This window comes from Podarcis erhardii (genome assembly GCF_964252035.2).
Source record: "Podarcis erhardii genome assembly, chromosome: 13".
Classification (NCBI taxonomy): Eukaryota; Metazoa; Chordata; class Lepidosauria; order Squamata; family Lacertidae; genus Podarcis; species Podarcis erhardii.
In genome coordinates this window covers 3303629-3324695 of record NC_138502.1, presented here as the reverse complement: position 1 = coordinate 3324695, position 21067 = coordinate 3303629, and the positions used below count along the sequence as shown (strand labels likewise).

Sequence of the window (21067 nt, the reverse complement as noted above, 5' to 3'; positions counted from 1 at the left end):
GCTTCTTTCCCTTGGAGTCAATGAACCAACTCTTTGATGATTCTGTGACTTGATGCTTAGATTTTCTAGAATGTGAATGGCACCCGCTATTACTAGGAGAGGTTTTTTTTTTTTGGGGGGGGCAGATTTAACCCTTTCCTGCTGTGGTTCGGAGAGAGGGAAAAATAACTTCAGAAGCTGCTACTGCATTGCATTGGGGAGGGAAGACTCTGCTGGTGCTAAAGGGAAAAAAGAAGAAGAATTAAGCACACTTGGGGGGCGAGAAGTGGTCCTATGACCTCCACTGGCAGGACCCGATCCAGTGGATCCATATTATAAGGAGATTATGGCTAGCCATCGGGAAAAACTTTCTGTTTGGCTCTCTCGGGAAGTGGCGGGTTCTCTTTCTTTGGAGGTTTTTAAACAGAGATTGGACAGCCTTCTGTCAGGGATTCTTTAGCTGAAATTCCTGCATTTCAGAGGGTTGGGCTAGATGGCCGCTGGGGGCCCCCTTCTGACTCGACGATCCTTCACCCGTCGCAGTGCCCACGCCAAGAAGCCCACAGTGTTCTTCAGCTACACAGCAAACCTGTTTATTGTCGTCAGGTGCGAACTGCGGCTTCGCAACAAAGAGCTACCTTGCACCCCCGCCGGACTGAAACCCCCAAACTACCCCCATTTGGGGGGTCCCAGACCCCTCCCAGATACCGCCCCTTCTCCATAACCTCTAACTCTCGAGGGGGAGATAGGTGAGAGAAGTTAAACAACCGAGGATAAATGCCGGTGATGGGATCAATTATTTCGTTCGTTCAGCACCATAATTATTCACCCCCCCCCAGTAAAGTGCGCCAGTGTGAAACAGGGATGAGGAACTGCCCCTCCACACACCAGATGCCTCGAATGTATCTGATGTACCCCCACCCCAGTTTCTTCAGAACACAAGCCCCCCTCCCTTGTCCGTCTAACCAATAGCTGCCGCTTCCTATCCAAACCCAGGAGTCCCCGGGGTGTGTGTGTGTGTGTGTGTGTGTGTGAACCTCCTTGCAGACTGAAAATTTAATTAAAATTAGGGAGGGCCTCCCGGGTGCGCTAGGAGGGTTGCAGAGCCTAGTGGTCAGAGCAGGCCGGCCAGAACCCAGTTCGAGTTCCCCATTGCCCCTGCCACGTAGTGAAGCAGAGTCCTGTTTCTGGTAGAGAAAGGGCCCCAGCGGCTTACAGTGCCCGGCTTCTTTCCACCGCCACTTAATTCTGGAAGGGTAGCGCAGCCTAGTGGGCATTGCCCGCCAGCCGGAAGCTGGTCCCTGTTGCGAGTCCGGCAATGGCCGCTACAGCGGCCGGAGTCCTGATGTCCGGAGACACACACACACACACCCCGCCTCTCTTCAGAGCAGCAGGCAGGTCCCCGACTTGCTGGAGGTGCTTGTTGGAGGTGCGTTGCGGTCCAGATCCCTGGGGGTGGTGCCCTTGGCCCAAGAGACGTTGAGCTCTCCGAAGACGCCCGTCTCGACCATCTCCTCCTGCCAAGGGATGGGAATGTTGCCCGTGGAGAAGTCGTCGTAGAAGGCTTTGTCCGTCTCGTCAAGCACGACGCCCTTCACCGTGGAGAAAGCGCCCACGTCGCCAATGTCTTTGGCGTAGACCACCTTGGGGTCCGGCACGAAGGGGGGCTCCACCAGTCCTGAAGCGGAAGGGGGAAGAGAGTGCGATAGGAATTTGGAGGTCTTAGATATATGGTAATGTTCATAAGTGTACCAACCAAGCCATAGCTGTCAACTTACAGATTTGAAAATAAGGGACCAGCAGCCTCGAAAATAAGGGATCAGCAGCCAAAATAAGGGATTTTAGTCAACCAGCAGCCAAACGAAGCCTCAAGCGGTGGTTCCCACAGCGCAGCAACCCGGCAAAGGGGATGCAGCAAGGAAAACCCCCGTCCCCTCTCCGCTGGGAAGCGCTGAGCAAAGGCGAGTCCCCAGGCAAGGCGGCCGATTTGATTGGCACAAGGCATGCAAGCTCCACCCCCCAGTCATTCTTAGACTCCTTATTGGGTGAGCAACGCAGCCAAGCAACACAATTGGAGCCTCCCTCCTCCCTGGCCGGCAGGGAGGGAGGGAGGGAGAGGAGCTGCTTCCTTTGAAACCCGGGAAATTTAAGGGACATCATCAATAAGGGACAGCAGCAGGACATGGCGCTGGGATAAGGGACTGGCCCGCCAAATATGGGACGGTTGACAGCTATGGCTAGCATAATGGCTCAGAAGTCGGGTGATCCCACTTAACCCCTGGAGGTCCTTACCTGCCTCGAGGCGGCCCCAGTTTATCTTCTGGAAAACGGGGTGCTTCTTCAACTCTGCGCATTCGTTGTCCTTGAACCCCAGGCGAGCAGCCGGGTCTTTCATCATCAGCCCCTCGCAGCAGGCCTTGCACTCGGCGCTGAACTTGTCCGGGTACGTGACAGGATCGTTCAGGATGCGACGTGTCACTTCCTTGTTCTCTACCTGGGGCAGGAAGGAGAAAGGTGCTGGGCCTTTCGCTAAAAAGCTTTTTCTGCCGCCCCATCGCATGCAGAAAGGCGGAAAATCTTTATGCGGGATATAAAATAAACACGCGGTCTCATTTTTTGTTAATGATAAGTACCATAATATTCGTACCCCTTGGGAATATTAAGGTCCAGTGCTTTTTTTCCTGGGGGGACGCATACCCCTAAACATTTTGTGAATCTAAGTTTGGCCTCATTGAAGGGCAGTATTTCTTTTTTAAAAAATATATGCTTTTTATTAAGTTTTCATTTTATATGCACAGACAAAATACACTAATATTTCATATCCTTTTACATCTATCTTTCTTTATGCTCTACAGAGCATTGACTTCCCTCCCTTCCGCAGGTTTTCTTATTCTGATCTCTGATCCACAGTTCTATAGTGATATCTAGACCATGACATAAGATTTATTTCAGCCCTGCTAACGTCTTCAACACGGGTGGCGCGGTGGCTTAAACCACAGAGCCTAGGACTTGCCGATCGGAAGGTCGGCGGTTCGAATCCCCGCGATGCGCTGAGCTCCTGGTGCTCGTTCCCTGCTCCTGCCCACCTAGCAGTTCGAAAGCCCGTCAAAGTGCAAGTAGATAAATAGGTACCACTCTGGCGGGAAGGTAAACGGCATTTCCGTGCGCTGCTCTGGTTCGCCATAAGCGGCTTAGTCATGCTCGCCACATGACCCAGAAGCTGTAAGCCGGCTGCCTCGGCCAATAAAGCGAGATGAGTGCCGCAACCCCAGAGTCGGCCACGACTGGACCTAATGGTCAGGGGTCCCTTTACCTTTACCTAACGTCTTCAAATTTCTACAGTTCTCAGGGTCTCATCCTACTTACCAGATGGAGCTGGTAGACAGCCGCCCTGGACACAGAACTGACCTGCGCCTCCATGGACAGCTGTGAGTCCAAAATGACTCCCAGGCTGCGCACCTGGTCCTTCAGGGGCACAGTTACCCCATTCAGGACTTTATTACCTAGTAATTCATAGAATCATAGAATTGGAAAATTTGGAAAGGAGTCATCTGGTCCAACCCCCAAGAATCTTTTGCCCCATGTGGGATTCAAACCCAGGACCGTGAGATTAACAGTCTCGAGCTCTACCAGTCGAGCTTTGCAATAAAGTTGGCACCGCTTATCGTTTATGGTGGGAATGTAAGTTGGTGCAAGATTTCTGTTATTTAGCTTTGACGCTAAACTTTACTAAAAGGAGCTATTGTTTGTCATCCAAAATCAATGCTGCTGAGTATTTTTGATGACACCGACGTAGGTATGTTGTCAAAAGAATTGATATATGATCTCGGCAGCTCAAATAGTAATTGCGACTCAACAGAAAACAGACCAAAATATTACTGCGGGCGCTTGGTGCCCCACACTCTGGAATAGAGCAATAACGGGGGGGAACTATGCACATTCTGAGATTTCGACAACGGCTTCAGACAATTTTAAGATGGTTTGGCATTCCCTTATCACATATACAAAAGGGTCATTTTCAATACAACGGCCTCCGTCCAGTATATCTGAAGCAGCGTCTCCACCCCCATCGTTCTGCCCGGACACTGAGGTCCAGCTCCGAGGGCCTTCTGGCGGTTCCCTCCCTGCGAGAAGCCAAGTTACAGGGAACCAGGCAGAGGGCCTTCTCGGTAGTGGCGCCCGCCCTGAGGAACACCCTCCCACCAGATGTCCAGGAAATAAACAACTACCTGACTTTTAGAAGACCTCTGAAGGCAGCCCTGTTTAGGGAAGCTTTTATTGTTTGGTGCATTACTGTATTTTAATATTTTTTTGGGAAGCCGCCCAGAGTGGCTGGGGGGGGGGGCAGCCAGATGGGCGGGGTATAAATAATAAATTATTATTATTATTATTATTATTATTATTATTATTATTATTATTATTTATTACAAGCCTGGGGAATCTGGAACTAGACTTGATAACTAGAATAATAAGCTGATAATCTTTACTTGGACTTTGATATTTCAACCCACATGTGACTGAACTCGTTCTTCGTGCTTGTTTTTATAGTTTTGTTTTCCATCTGTTGTTACGATTGTCAGCTCTGTTTTATATACATTATAACCTTAAGAAAAATAAACCTTGGGGGGGGGGGCAAAGATGCTATTGTCTAATATCAATAATCTAAGCACCCAAACTTTTTCTCTCCAACTCCTCGGAGGAGAACAAGGTATAATAAGCGATCAATAAAATAAGATCTGTTTTTAGCGTTAGTTCAACTTTTCAAAAGTCTTAAATTATCGTCAACCAGTCTTGCTATTGTTGTATCCTCTGTGTAAATGGGTTGCTATACGTCCAGTATTTCCAGGACTTATCTGGGATTCAAATGTCGAAATTAGCATCTGGGGGAATTTTTGGGAAATCAGCAAAATGTCCGGGTTTTTGCCAACAGAACCAGGAAGCGTGTGTTTGAGTATCATTCTCTGCCTTTTTTTGTGCGAACTCTTTAACTTTTGAGCTCAACAACTTTTTGGGCCATTTCCTAAGAAAAGCTCAATAACTTTAGTGTCTGGATTTTTTACTTCTTGAAATAGGGCAACCCTAATTGCTTTGATTTTCTGTTTTCCACAGTGTATAAATTTGATTTTTATTTTTATTTATTAAAGATTTTCTTGTTTTACAGATGTGTAATGTCTCCCGTATTTTTTCCATGTAACATTTTTACAAGTCAGTTTCATTTGTTGAGACATTAGGAAGAAAAGGAGTGTATAAATCTGATGACATAAAATAAAATAAATGCCGTACTTTTTCCCCGCGGCTGCGGAAAGGTCCTTTCGCGGCAACCATCTCATAGAGGGTTACTCCCAGGGTAAAGTAATCCACGCTCCAGTCGTATTCCTCTCCCTTAAGGAGTTCTGGGGCCATAAACCCTGTAGGGAAAGGAGAGCGGAAGAACCGCAGAATCACAGAACTGCAGAGCTGGGGCCCCCAGCGGTCATCTAGCCCAACCCGCTGTGACGCAGGAGCCGCAGCTAAATCGCAGGAACTGCAGCTGAAGAGGAGGACCCTGAATAACGGTGTGCCCACCTGGCGTGCCCGCGTAGCCCTTGGTCTTGTCTTTTCCTTCTGCCAGTTCCACCGCCAGGCCCAAATCTGACAGCCGCACGTGCCCTGAATGGGGGGGGGGGCGAGAGAAAGAAGAAGCCATCATAAGGAACCGATTGACGAACTGGGTGCAACATCTGGAATTGGAAATGAAAAGTTACACTTATTTGGGAATGTTGGAAGCCTTCCGGGTTGGAGGCCATTCATGTGGCAGGGAGTTCCACAGTTTAACCACACATGGAAAATTCCTGGATCTTTCAGCGTGTTGCTTCCCTTACCTGCATCATCCAAAAGGACGTTCTCTGGCTTGAGGTCACGGTAGACGATGCGGTTTTGATGGAGGTGTTCGAGGCCGCAGATGATCTGAGCCGTGTAGAAGATTGCCCTGGATTCCGAAAAGCCGGGGTTTTTCTCGTCGACGTTATAGACGTGGTACCTGGGAAGGGAGGCAAAGCCCCAAATCGAATCCCGTCACAGGTTTCCTAAACGCGGGATGCCCACAGAACAAAATATCCGCTAGGATATTTTGGTCAGAACTGAATACAGTGGTACCTCGGGTTACAGACGCTTCAGGTTACAGACTCTGCTAACCCAGAAATAGTACCTTGGGTTAAGAACTTTGCTTCAGGATGAGAACAGAAATTGTGCCGCGGCAGCAGGAGGCCCCATTAGCTAAAGTGGTGCTTCAGGTTAAGAACAGTTTCAGGTTAAGAACGGACCTCCAGAATGAATTAAGTTCTTAACCCGAGGTACTACTGTACAGACTTCCAGAGTTAACACTAAATACATTGCTTCTGTTATATGAGGCACCCGAACTGCTAGAGGGCTGTGAAAATTTGTGTCCCGGGCTTTTAAGGCTCATCCTCCTGTGTACTATCTGAAACAAAAGAGGTGCGCTGGTTGTCAGACTGGGAGCGGCCGCCGAGACCAGATAACACAGGTCTAGAAAGACCTCCATTGGCTCCCAGGACGTTTCCGAGCACAATTCAAAATGTTGGTGCTGACCTTGAAAGCCCTAAACAGCCTCAAAGGCCCAGTAGACCTGATGGAGCGTCTCCACCCCCATCATTCAGCCCAGACGCTGAGGTCCAGCTCCGAGGGCCTTCTGGCGGTTCCCTCATTGTGAGAAGCCAAGTTACAGGGAACCAGGCAGAGGGCCTTCTTGGTGGTGGCGCCCGCCCTGTGGAACACCCTCCCGTCAGATGTCAAGGAAATAAACAGCTATCTGACTTTTAGAAGACATCTGAAGGCAGCCCTGTTTAGGGAAGTTTTTAGTGTCTGATGTTTTATTGTATTTTTAACATTTTGTTGAGAGCCACCCAGAATGGCAGGGGAAACCCAGCCAGATGGGCGGGGTATAAATTAATAATAATAATAATAATAATAATAATAATAATAATAATAATTGTGACCCGTACCCTCTGCAATCCTACCCCACTAAGATCTAAGACATGGGTAGGCAAACTAAGACCCGGGGCTGGATCTGGCCCAATCGCCTTCTCAATCCAGCCTGCGGACGGTCTGGGAATCAGTGTGTTTTTACACGACTAGAATGTGTCCTTTTATTTAAAATGCATCTCTGGGTTATTTGTGGGGCATAGGAATTCATTCATCCCACTCCCCCCAAAAAATATAGTCCGGCCCCCCACAAGGTCTGAGGCACAGTGGACCGGCCCCCTGCTGAAAAAGTCTGCTGACCCCTGATCTAAGATCTCCGGTAGCAGAATCTGTAAAAATGACCCGGCAGTCAGGATTTGCCCCGGGACAGAAGAGGTCTGTGTTGTATATCTGCGTTGGCCGCACTACAGGCAGAACATCCCGGCCTGGTTTGGAGAGCACGACCCTGACATTTTTGCCCCGTAAAAGGGTCTCCCCACCTGAGGTCTCCTCCGTTCATCAGTGTCATAACGAGGCAGAGGTCATTTTTGGTTTGGAAGGCGTACGCCAGGGTGACGATGAATCGGCTGTGGACTTTGGCGAGAATCCTCTTCTCCACTATTGCACCCTGGAAGAAGACGGGCGAGAAAAAGACGTTTAAATATACTTTTCCAAAAAGCTAGGCTTGCTGGGAGAAGATATTAAGAAGAGAGACCAAAGATTATATTTGTATGCAACAACAGCAGCTAGAGTTTTGATAGCCCAAAAGTGGAAGTCACAAGAGATTCCGACTGTAAGGGAAAGGCTGATAAAGTTGGTTGAATACGCTGAAATGGCAAAATTGACACACAGAATTCGCAATCAGGAGGAGACGAAGTACCAGAAAGAATGGAGTAAATTCATGGTTTATATAAGTGAGAACTGTAGAAATATGAAAACGTTGGCAGGATCGAATTAATTCTTATGCCATGGTGTAATTTTTAACCAATGAAACTGTGAATTATAGATTGGAATAAGAAAAACTTCCGGGTTAGATCTCCGGCAATGGCTGAATTCCTCTGATCGGGAGGAACTTGCTCTGTGGAATTTAGGGTCTGGCCACCACGGCGAAGGCGGAGACCCACTAAAAATCGCAGGCGGTAGAAGCCTGTGAACGTGGGATTTGGCTGGCACCTTTTGCGCCTCCCCTACTCGCGGGGAGACCCGGTTTCGGGTATCCGGAGCGATGTGGGGTGAGTGGCGTGGTGCTTCGAATTGACTGCTTCTTTCACGGAGTGAAGCCGCATTGCTGTTGCCGGAGAGCGCTGACTTTTTCCTGTGGACAATTTGATTCTAAACAACTACCCGTGAGTAGAACGGAAAATTGGATTTTTAAACGTCTTAATTTGGCACCGAAATGGGGAGGTTTCAAACAGGAAGTCCGCCTTCCCCTTTTGTAAATAGATTGAAACAAAGAATTTGCAAGCTAAAGTCTTGGAAAGTCCTATGTAAAGGATTAAACTTCCATCGGCTAAAATCATTAAACCCCCTTGGAGGCAGGAGAAGAGGGGGGGAATCTTAGATCGTGTAAGCCTGCAGGAGAGAGTGAAGAAAGGTGGATCACCACCGATCTGAACCTGGAAACGGACTGCTGGTAAGATTTGACGTTTTTGGGAAAGTTCATTGACTGTGACAGGTATTAAATAAGAGAAATACACTGTTTCCATTGTCTCCTTCTGCATTTAAAAAGGAGTAAAAGTAGCTGAAAATTGAAACTAATTTTACTGCTTGAACTGTGCTTAAAAGGACTGATACAAATAGAAATTGTTTCCCTCTAGAGGGAACCTTTGAAATTGTTATTAGTGTTGGGCTGGTGGAATCCCCAGCTGCAAGAGAAAACCGTGAGATTGACCTTGGATCGCTTGAGAATGTCGACAGAAGAAGCCTTAGTGACTGCACTATGCAAGATAAATCAGTCATTGGAACAGCTCCATAAGAAGACGGATGTGATGAATATTAAAATTGATATTTTGGAACAAAAAGTGACTAATTTGGGACAAAAAGTGAACATCTACACACAAACTATTCAGGAACTGATACAGGAATCTACTCTGACATGCCAAATGGTGGAGAAAGCGAAGGAGAAAGTTGTGGTTGATGAACCTAAAGTAATACAAGTGGAGAGGGAGAGAGCCCCAGCCTTACAGAGGCAATTTGATGACTACAAGTTGTTGCCCTCTATGATTAAATTCAGAGAAAGTCAGATTGGAACCCTGCTTGGACTGGAGAAGGAAAGTTGGATAGATTATCTCACGCAGGGATTTATTGACCTTTGGGATCTGGACCTGGGTCAGAAGGAAATGGGAGTTGTGGAGACCTTCAGATTTGGAGCGATTTTGAAACACGTCCTGAAATATCTGTTGGATTTTAGTTTTAACCATGGAGATGTGGATGACATGTCGAGAAGGAATAAAAACATTGCTAGGTTGGAGCTCCCCCGAGACCTACTTTTCAGCATCAAAGAAAGGAAATTAAGAACAAGATCAGCAGAAGACAAAGTAAAGTGCATGTATAAATACGAAGAAGACTTGCAGAAGGGACCTGGAAAAGAGTTAAGAGCCTCGGACAGAAGATCACCAGGTTGATGGACTATATGGAATTGACGGAAATGACTGGCAGAATCCGAGACCAGGGAGAAGAGACGGTGGAAGAAGATTGGAAAAAGTTTAATTTATAGAAATATGGTAAAATTAATGAGTGCTAGAAAAATGTTGGAATGAAATTTTATAGCTTTAGTAGAAGTGTTATAAGGAGTTAAGTATAAATAAGTATTATAGTATTAATGGAAAATAAGGTTAAAATAAGTTAAGATATTAATATGACAGAAAATAGTGAAAGATGGAAAGGAATTGCTGAAACAATTAATAGAAGTGGAATACAAAAAGGGAGGTGAGAGGAAGTCGATGAAACAAGGGAATGAAAGATAAAGCATTGAAATGGTATGATGTATGTTTTTTTAAATTGTTTTTGTTCTGTTTTGTTTAGTTTAATGCGTTAATGTTGTGTAATGTAATGTTTACATATTGTATTGTATTGTTTTTTCTTCTTTTCTTTTTCTTTTTGTTTGTAAGATTTAAAAGTAATAAATATATATATATATATTTTTAAAAAAAAACCCTCCGGAAGGGAAGGACGGAAGTCAACGGCTCTATGGAGCATAAAGTAGGATATATGTAATATGTAATAAGATTTGATGTTTTTGTTGGTCGGTGTTGGTGTTCTTAAATCTCAATAAAAAGCATTTGGGGGGGGGAAGAAAACGAGCGAGAAACAGGGGGCGCAAGTCACTGAGGGCGTTTGCACATGTTTTGGATCAGACTTCAAGTCTTTGTATTATTATTATTATTATTATTATTATTAATTTAATGTAATATAATTTTTTTATTCAAAATAAAAACAAAATATATTATCCAAAAACATATCATCCTTATTCTCCCCCCATTTCCCCTCCCTCCCCCCACCCTCCCACAAAGGGTGCAATATAAATAAAGAAATCTATAAAATAAAATAAACAGATTTCTTTATTTATCTCCCACCCTTTCTCCAAACCAGGGCTCAAGGCGGCTTACGGGAATTCAAAAAACAATGCAAATGCAATGCCGAAAGCTAAAAATGTAGAATCAAAATGATATTTTTTTTATTTTAAAAAAATCTGCTAAAATGCAGATAATAGCACAGAACTTTTAAAAGCCGTTTTCTTAAAAATAAGAAGAAGAGTCAGTTCCTGCGGGAATAAAAGCATCTTCTCTTGCCAGCAGAAGGACAGCAAGGAGGAAGATGGTCTGGCTTCTCTTGGAAGGGAGTTCCAAAGTTGTCTGGGAGGAGCCACCACTGAGAAGGCCCCGTCGCACGTCCCCACCAAGCGGGCCCTGTGAGCGTGGCTGGGCTGAGAGAAGGCCTTCTCCTAGGGATCCCAGATCCCAGGCGGGTTTGTTGTCCTTCAAATAGTCTGGGCCTCAGCCCCATGCGACCCACGGAATCAGGAGGCAAAGGGGGGTATTCAACTAGTTCCAATAGACTAGCTCCAATGGACTTTGACAGTCACTACTGGGGAAACCCAGCCAGATGGGCAGGGGTATACATAATAAAATTGTTGTTGTTGTTGTTGTATCATGGCCACTGGTCCCATCACCTCCTGGCAAATAGAAAGGGAGGAAATGGAGGCAGTGAGAGATTTTACTTTCTTGGGCTCCATAATCACTGCAGATGGTGACAGCAGCCACAAAATTAAAAGACGCCTGGTCCTTGGGAGAAAGGCGATGGCAAACCTAGACAGCATCTTGAAAAGTAGAGACATCACCTTGCCGACAAAGGTCCGTATAGTTAAAGCTCTGGTTTTCCCAGTAGTGATGTATGGAAGTGAGAGCTGGACCATAAAGAAGGCTAATCGCCAAAGAATTGATGCTTTTGAATTCTGGTGCTGGAGGAGACTCTTGAGAGTCCCATGGACTGCAAGAAGATCAAACCTCTCCATTCTGAAGGAAATCAGCCCTGAGTGCTCACTGGAAGGACAGATCCTGAAGCTGAGGCTCCAAGACTTTGGCCACCTCATGAGAAGAGAAGACTCCCTGGAAAAGACCCTGATGTTGGGAAAGATGGAGGGCCCAAGGAGAAGGGGACAAGATCTGTCCTTCCAGTGAGCACTCAGGGCTGATTTCGTTAAGAATGGAGAGGTTTGATCTTCTTGCAGTCCATGGGACTCTCAAGAGTCTCCTCCAGCACCAGAATTCAAAAGCATCCATTCTTCAGCGATCAGCCTTCTTTATGGTCCAGCTCTCACTTCCATACATCACTACTGGGAAAACCAGAGCTTTTACTATACAGACCTTTGTTGGCAAGGTGATGTCTCTGCTTTTTAAGATGCTCTCTAGGTTTGTCATTGCTTTTCTCCCAAGAAGCAGGCGTCTTTTAATTTCGTGGCTGCTGTCACCATCTGCAGTGATCATGGAGCCCAAGAAAGTAAAATCTCTCACTACCTCCATTTCTTCCCCTTCTATTTGCCAGGAGGTGATGGGCCCAGTGGCCATGATCTTAGTTTTTTTTTATGTTGAGCTTCAGACCATATTTTGCGCTCTCCTCTGTCACCCTCATTAAAAGGTTCTTTAATTCCTCCTCACTTTCTGCCATCAAGGTTGTATCATCTGCATATCTGAGGTTGTTGATATTTCTTCCAGCAATCTTAATTCCGGCTTGGGATTCATCCAGCCCAGCCTTTCGCATGATGTATTCTGCATATAAGTTAAATAAGCAGGGAGACAATATACAGCCTTGTCGTACGCCTTTCCCAATTTTGAACCAGTCAGTTGTTCCAAATCCAGTTCTAACTGTAGCTTTTTGTTCTACATAGAGATTTCTCAGCAGACAGATGAGCTTAGAGCATCCATTTCTCCTGCTGCAATGCTGTCATTTTTTTTGTTGTGAACTGCCATCAGATCTATGGGTGTCTATGGGCATCGCTTGATGGAGCAAGGGTTTTGGGTTCGAGTCTCGCACTGGGCAAAAGGGGACCCTCGTGGCCCCTTCTGATTCTGCAATTCCACGGTTCCTATCTCACACACCACCCTCCCTGCCGCGAAACCGCTGACACTGATGTTCTCTGACACCTCTTTCGCCAGATCCGCCATCGCGGCCAGCAAGCGGCTAAACGGCAAGCTTCTTTACGGGGGAATAATTGGCCCCGTTGGGGATTAAGGTGGCTAATTTGCTTCATCTGAAAATAATCCCGGGATGGGAAGCAGGCCGGTTCGCCTGAGAGAGGGAGACACGGTTGTCGTGAGCCGGCCGCGCACGTGGCTCATCCCATCGGACACCAGGCCAGGGAGGAGATCACGCGCACGGCTGCGCAGAGGCCGTTCCCAACACCTTGCACAGAATTGCCAAGACGGATGGGACCCCCAAAGGTCTACTAGTCCAACCGTCTGCGACTCAGGGACACGTGACTTCGCTCGTTTTGCACACCTTGGATGGTGTGGACACACGCAATGGCAAAGCTAGAATTCGCAATGCTAGAAATTCACTTGTGCCCAGTGTAAGCTAAATAAGCTATAGCTTAAAGGTAAAGGTAAAGGGACCCCTGACCATTAGGTCCAGTCGTGGCTGACTCTGGGGTTGCAGCGCTCATCTCGCTTTCTTGGCCGAGGGAGCCGGCGTACAGCTTCCAGGTCATGTGGCCAGCAGGGCTAAGCCGCTTCTGGCGAACCAGAGCAGCACACGGAAACACCGTTTACCTTCCCGCCGGAGTGGTTCCTATTTATCTACTTGCACTTTGACGTGCTTTCGAACTGCTAGGTTAGCAGGAGCAGGGACGGAGCAACGGGAGCTCACCCCGTCGCGGGGATTCGAACCGCCGACCTTCTGATCAGCAAGTCCTAGGCTCTGTGGTTTAAGCCACAGCGCCACCCGAGTCCCGAAAGCAATAGCTATAGCTTAGGGCCCCAAAAAAAATTTTAAAGGAAAAAACACCCTGGATTTACATTTCCAAAATATAAGAGAAAAAACAAATAAAACCTACATGCAGCAACAGCGTTTTGTGTTGTGCAGACTCCAACTTGTTGTGTGCAAATGGCTTGAGATACCTATCAGGTCCATCAATGACCATCTAGCATATATTCAGCAAATGGCAGAAAAACATGGCTAAAAAAGCCACCTCTATTGGTCTGTCAACCCCCAACTGTATTACCTGGGTTATGAAGGCACCCTAAAGACGTTAAAGCAAAGATTATGGGATAATGCACACAGTGACTTGCGATCTCGATCACACGCAGTCTGTAGTCTGCTGGCAGTAGGAGTACAATATGTGCATGTCTTTAAGTTAACACCTTACATTAAAAACCTGACAGTACCAAACTATCGAAGGCTTTTCACCAAAGCCAGACTAAACGTCTTTCCTTCTGCAGTGTGGGATGGCAGGTTGAGAGGAGTTCCCTGCCAGGACAGTCTTTGCTCGTGTGCTCAAGACATCGATTCCATAAAACATATTTTGTTGCATTGTGCAAAATATGAGCAAGCCAGGGCTGAAGTGATATTACCCTTGCTGGTACCTTTCCCGGGAAAATCTGAGGCTCACTATGTGAGGTTCCTATTGGAAGACCGGACAAACGCTAGAACTTTAGCAGTGGCAAAGTTTTTATCGATGGTTGCAAGAACCAATGATCCCTATATTCTTAATGAAATGCTTGTTTAACCTGGAGGTAGGGTGTATGAATTGTGTATTGCTTTGTAACGATTTGTTGGGTCTCTGGACTGTAATAAAGATTGATATGATTATATAGGTAAAGGTAAAGGGACCCCTGACCATTAGGTCCAGTCTTGGCCGACTCTGGGTTTGCGGCGCTCATCTCGCTTTACTGGCCGAGGGAGCCGGCATACAGCTTTCCGGGTCATGTGGCCAGCAGGGCTAAGCCGCTTCTGGCAAACCAGAGCAGCGCACAGAAATGCCGTTTACCTTCCCACCGGAGCAGTACCTCTTTATCTACTTGCACTTTGAGGTGCTTTCAAACTGCTAGGTTGGCAGGAGCAGGGACGGAGCAACAGGAGCTCACCCCGTGGAGGGGATTCGAACCGCCGACCTTCTGATCGGCAAGTCCTAGGCTCTGTGGTTTAACCCACAGTGCCACCCGTGTATATATATGATTATATATTCAACACAAAAAAGTGAAAATTTGTTGTTGACAAAGGACAGCTGGACATATAAAGGGCCCCATTACCTTCAGGAGCTTAGGGCCTCGTAATGGCACCGCACAGCTGAAAACTGCTCTCGCACTTTTTCACCATTGGCTGCATGATGTGACAAAAACAATCTATGCATTTCTGGGGCTGTAGCTCTGCAGCGGAACGGTTCGATTCCTTCTCCTTTCTCAGAGAAGGAGTTTGGACAGCCATCCAGTGGCGTAGCGTGGGGGGTGCAGAGGGGGGCCCGGCCGCACCGGGCGCAACATCTGGGGGTTAGGGTTAGGGGGCGCAAATCCACGGGTTAGGGGGTGCAAATTACTTGCCTTGCCCCGGGTGCTGACAACCCACGCTACGCCACTGCAGCCATCTGCCCTGGCTGCTTTAGCTGAGATTCCTGCATTGAAGGGGGTTGGACTCGATGATCGCTGGGGTTCCCTTTGAAGTGAAGTTCTACGATTCTATGGTTTCCAGCTTCGCCTAGTAGGGCTGGGGTAACATCCTGCCTGAAACCCAGTACCCCAGTAGCCTTGGAGGCGGCCTATGCCTCTGAATGACAGTTCCAGGGATTCACAGTAGGGGAGAGCGACTCTTGAACTCGGGTCCCGCTTACAGGCTTCTCACTGGGGGGTCTTGGTGAGACAGGCTGCTGGAACAGACGGGCCTCAGGCCTGATCCAGTGAAAGGGCTCTACTGTTCTCACGCACTGGCTCTCAGCCTGGTCTACCTCGAAGGGTTGTTATTAGGATAAAATCAGAGGAAGAACAGAAGGAACATTTTATCATATGTGGTGGGAATGTAAAAAAGTAAAGAACTTCTGGGAAATGATATATAACGAGATGAAAAAGATGTTGAAATACACATTCTTAAAAAAACCAGAAGCATTTTTACTTGGTATTATAGGTCAGGACATTAATGTTAAATTGTTTTTATATGCAACAACTGTGGCGAGAGTATTGTTAGCCCAGAAATGGAAACAGGAAGAAATTCCGACGAAAGAAGAATGGCAGATGAAATTAATGGACTATGCAGAATTGGACAAAATGACAGGAAGGATTCGAAACCTGCGGGACCAGAGATTGACAGAAGATCGGAAGAAGTATATAAATTATTTGAAGAGCAACTGTAATCAACAAATTACGCTAGTAGGATTACAATAAGTTTTGTAAGGAGAAATATACGAAGTGTTACAAAGTATAAAAAGATAGAGATATTGGTTATGAGTTTTAAATGTAATAGGGAAGATAAGAAATGCATACTAAGAGATTAGACAGGAAAATTTTCAGACAGGATTGATGGAAGTCAAAAATTTGAATAAGATGTAAAGTATGTTTAATTACTGTTGAAAAGGATATGTTTAAAAAACTAATAAAAATTATATTAAAAATAAAAATAAAAAAAATAAGAGGAAGAACAACACGCTTGGCCCCCAGTTCTTGGGAGGAATAATGATATCAACACGAGCATATTTTCTTTTCTTGTGATTTTGGCATTTATGCCAGAAGACAATTATTAGAGGCCATACAACTCAATAGGCTGAATTCTATGCCACCAATGGTTCAGGACCTGTTTTCGGACAGGAACGATCAAATTACTTTAATAGTGGCTGAATTTTTGAGTGCTGTCCACGTAGAAAGACTGGGCCATTATAAAGAGATTTAGCGGTTCTTAATTGATCGGTGATGGGGTCGTGTTGTATTGTATTATTTACGCAAATTGATTTCCTCTGGAGTTAAAGATCTGACCGGGACAAACCTTGTTATGCTGAGCTCGTATTTTGCACAATTTGTATATGGCGTCTGTTTGATAATGTGCGGTTTGCTATGCCTAATAAAGGATATTTGATTGGAATGATATCACCCGGAACATCACACACGGTTCTGGTCCATTAATTCCTCGCCTCTTCTCTCATTCCTGCATCTTTCCAGAACCTTCTTGAATTGAGGTCTGTGGTTGAGCAGTGGAAGGTGAAGGAGAATATCAAAGTGGGTTTTAACATGTTTTTAATTTACTATTGATTGATTGGATAAATTTATATACTGCCCTATACCTGGTGGTCTCAGGGCTGTTATTGCTGGTGTTATTTTTTTTAAAAAAATGTTTAAATGGTTGCTTTTAACTGTTTTCACCAATAATGTTATTTATTTTATTCTTGCAAGCCGGGGTGGACTTTGGTAATACGGTGCCCTGAGCAAGGACAACATTTGGCAGCCCCACCCTAAATATTTCTTATTTTCCTAATGATTCCTTTGAGTACAGTTGGGTTTTTTTATACATCTTCTGAGTAAGTACCCATATAAATATGGTGTTGTTGTTTTGCAACCCCTCGACCGCCCTGGGTTCAAGGGTGCCAGCCAGCCAGCCCCAAACCCCACCTCGCTGATTGCTCCCCACAACCAGAATGGCCACCTTTGGGCCTGACCCAGGATGTATATATAGGGCTCTCAGCCAATCAGAAGGCTGGATGCCTGGGAGCCAATCAGCTTCAAGGGCCTTAAGGAAAGACCCCTTTACTTTCTTTGCTTCTCGGTGGTTCAAGAAATGAGTCAAAATGGGCACCAAGGACCAGATATCTGGCTGTGAATTTTGTACCCTCTTCCTGCCTGCAGGAAAAGGATTTACCGCCTTTTTTTGCTCCATAAGACGCACCTGACCATTAGACACACCTAGTTTTTATAGGAGGAAAACAAGAAAAAAAAATATTCTGAATGAAACAGTGGATGTATGATTTTTGTGGTTCATGCTGTGGCCACAGACATGTGATTTGACGGTGAGTTTGGGGTAGCCCAATGCAAAAATTATGAATTATGGTGCTGGAGGAGACTCTTGAGAGTCCCATGGACTGCAAGAAGATCAAACCTCTCCATTCTGAAGGAAATCAGCCCTGAGTGCTCACTGGAAGGACAGATCCTGAAGCTGAGGCTCCAAGACTTTGGCCACCTCATGAGAAGAGAAGACTCCCTGGAAAAGACCCTGATGTTGGGAAAGATGGAGGGCGCAAGGAGAAGGGGACAACAGAGGACGAGATGGTTGGACAGTGTTCTCGAAGCTACCAGCATGAGTTTGACCAAACTGCGGGAGCCAGTGGAAGACAGGAGTGCCTGGCGTGCTCTGGTCCAGGGGGTCACAAAGAGTCGGACACAACTAAACGACTCAACAACAACAACAATGCAAAAATCCTGAGGTTCCATGTGGATCTGTGCTTTGTAACCACGTTTTTGTGCCATTGCGGCCCCACGAAACAGTGAGTGAGTGCGTGCTTTTTTTGGTGCAGGCTGTAGCCATGGACATGCTATGTGATCTGATGGTGAACTTGGGGGGACCCAATGCAAAAAATCCTGAGGATCCATGGGCTTTTACCTCCCCCCTCCCAGGCAGCCTCCGCTAGCCTCTCTTATCTCTCTCCCAATCCCACTGATCAGCTGTTTCCTTTCAACACTCCCTTCCCTCTTGTTTGCCTTAGTGTTTTTTCCTTAGCTGGAGCAGTTTTTTGCTCCTCCTTTTCTTCTAATTTCTCTCCTCATTGATTTAGTCTTCCTGCCTCCTCTCCTTGCAAGTTTGCTGTCTTTACCTCCCCCCTCCCAGGCAGCCTCCTTTATCTCTAGCATCCCTTATCTCTCTCCCTGATCGCTTGCGATCAGCGGCTTTGTTTCAAACCCCCTTCCCTCTTTTTTTTTTTTTTTAAAAAAAAGCATGATCTGCTTTTCGCCCCAGGGCAATTCAGCTCCAGGGACCATGCATTCACTCCGTAAGACGCACAGACATTTCCCCTTACTTTTTAGGAGGAAAAAAGGGTGTCTTACGGAGTGAAAAATACGGTAAGTAGCCATCTTCCAATAAGATGCACAGACATATCTCCTTACATTTTAGGAAGAAAAAAGTGTGTCTTATGGAGAGAAAGATACAGTATCATCCTTTTCTGACTTCACCTGCATGCTTTCAGGGCCCATAGTACCCTCCCCGCTCCTGCAGCTGCCTGAATTCGAAGGCAGGTGGCCTTGAGGCGACCTCACGACTACATTCACACAACCAAGTGCAAAATGCATGACCCTGGAGTAGGTTTGTGGCAGGGAGTTTTCACTGAAGGAGGACGGGGAGAAAGAGCTCAGTCGGCAGAGCAGGAGACACTTAATCTCAGGGTTGTGGGTTCAAGCCCTACATTGGGCAAAAGATTCCTGCATTGCACGGGGTTGGACTAGATGACCATGGGGAACCCTTTCCAATTCTACAATTCTGAGATAAGGCATTAGGGCGGCTTACTAAAGAAGAAGAGCTGGACCATCAAGAAGGCTGATGGCCGAAGAATGGATGCTTTTGAATTCTGGTGCTGGAGGAGACTCTTGAGAGTCCCATGGACTGCAAGAAGATCAAACCTCTCCATTCTGAAGGAAATCAGCCCTGAGTGCTCACTGGAAGGACAGATCCTGAAGCTGAGGCTCCAAGACTTTGGGCCCCTCATGAGAAGAGAAGACTCCCTGGAAAAGACCCTGATGCTGGGAAAGATGGAGGGCACAAGGAGAAGGGGACGACAGAGGACGAGATGGTGGGACAGTGTTCTCGAAGCTACCAGCATGAGTTTGACCAAACTGCGGGAGGCAGTGGAAGACAGGAGTGCCTGGCGTGCTCTGGTCCAGGGGGTCACGAAGAGGCGGACACGACGAAACGACTAAGCAACAACAACTAAAGGAGAAAGGTTTTCGGTAGCTCTCAAGGAAGCCTTCCCTTACTTCTTGCCTCACTGGTCTCCCAGGACAAGAAGAGGCATGAAAAGGGCAGAGGATAGGTTTGCTGTAGGCAGACACAGTCTCCGATTGCTTGGGGTAAACCCTGGAGAGGAGGGGACTGAGATGGCTGTGTTCTCACAGTGGCCAACCTCAACATTTACTCTAAGACCACCAGGAACATCTCTAATTTCCTCTAAGGCCACTAGGAACATCTCTAATTTACTTCAAGGCCACCAGGAACATCTCTTATTTACTCTAAGGCCACCAGGAACATCTCTTATTTACTCTATAAAGCCACCAAGAACATCTCTTATTTACTCAAAGGCCACCAAGAACATCTCTAATTTACTCCAAGGCCACCAGGAACATCTCTTATTTACTCTATAAGGCCACCAAGAACATCTCTAATTTACTCTAAGGCCACCAAGAACATCTCTAATTTACTCTAAGGCCACCAGGAACATCTCTAATTTACTCCAAGGCCACCAGGAACACCTCTTATTTACTCTAAGGCCACCAGGAGCACCTCTTATTTATTGTATAAGGCTACCAGGAACATCTCTTATTTACTCTATAAGGCCACCAAGAAGATCTCTTATTTACTCTAAAGCCACCAGGAACATCTTCCACCGCGGAGCCCTCCTCACCTCGTATCCCTTGCGCTTCTTTAGCCTCTTCTTGTTGAGGCGCTTGTTGGCGTACATTTTGCCGGTGGCCTTCATCTGGCAGGCGCACACCTCCCCGAACCCCCCTTTGCCCAGCACTCGGAAGTCCATGAACCACTCGTCCGTCACGCTCTGGGCCTCCAGCCACTTGAACTGGAGGAAGCGGTAGAAGAAGAGGCTCTCCTTGTAGGGGGCGAAGGCCTTCTCCTCCAGGTGTTTGAGCAGCTGCTTCTCGGACTCTTTGAAGAGGTCTCCGTGGCTGTGCTTACTGTCTTCCTTGACCCGCATGATGGCCTTTTCCTCCAGGAAGGAGCAGAACTCCTTCGAGGCCGAGTCGAAGTACTTGTTGATGGTCACCTGGGCGGTGGAGCCCCTCATGGCCTCCTCCGATGTGTTGTACTCCTCAATGCTTTCCCATAGTCCCGCCGCCGCCATGAACTGGGGCGTATCCTCCAGGAACTGCTGGAAAATCCTCTTCCCGATGGGCTGCCTCAGGCAGATGAATTTGAAATCCAGGTCCAAGGTGTCTTTGAGATGCTCGCATTGTGTGATGTGCGGCAACTTCAGCTTGGCTCGCATCTTCTTGTCGCGCCCCGAGGACGGGCCGCCGTCGCCCCGAGCCGACACGTAGGCCGAATTGGCCACCACCGTCTCTAGGCCTCCGATATCCATGGCGGCTTTGCGTCACCTAGCAAGGCAAGCAGAGAGGGTGAATTCCAGACCCTCCAATTTTCACGATACGATATCTTTATTGTCATTGTCCCATGCAGAACAGTGGAATTGACAAATCTGCAGAAGACATTCAAAAACCCCTAAAAACTCTGAAACCCCATTTTAACATACTTCTATAGAGACTCCTTATACAGTGGTACCTCGGGTTATATACACTTCAGCTTACATACATTTCAGGTTACAGACTCCGGTAACCCAGAAATAGTGCTTCAGGTTAAGAACTTTGCTTCAGGATAAGAACAGAAATCGTGCTCCGGCGGTACGGCGGCAGCAGGAGGCCCCATTAGCTAAAGTGGTGCT

The 21067-nt window shown here is 46.7% G+C and overlaps 1 protein-coding gene across 1 annotated transcript; it reads right to left on the bottom strand.

Annotated features, from left to right (window-relative positions):
* Positions 1-822: 822 nt before the first annotated feature.
* On the bottom strand, positions 823-20726 carry GRK1 (G protein-coupled receptor kinase 1). The gene is made up of 7 exons (XM_081835717.1): positions 20018-20726; positions 7440-7567; positions 5841-5998; positions 5545-5628; positions 5263-5387; positions 2272-2473; positions 823-1657 (listed from the first exon to the last, which is right to left on the bottom strand). The coding sequence occupies exons 1-7, from the start codon at positions 20705-20707 to the stop codon at positions 1362-1364; spliced, it is 1683 nt and encodes a 560-aa protein (XP_081691843.1). The 5' UTR covers positions 20708-20726; the 3' UTR covers positions 823-1361.
* Between the last annotated feature and the right edge of the window lie 341 nt (positions 20727-21067).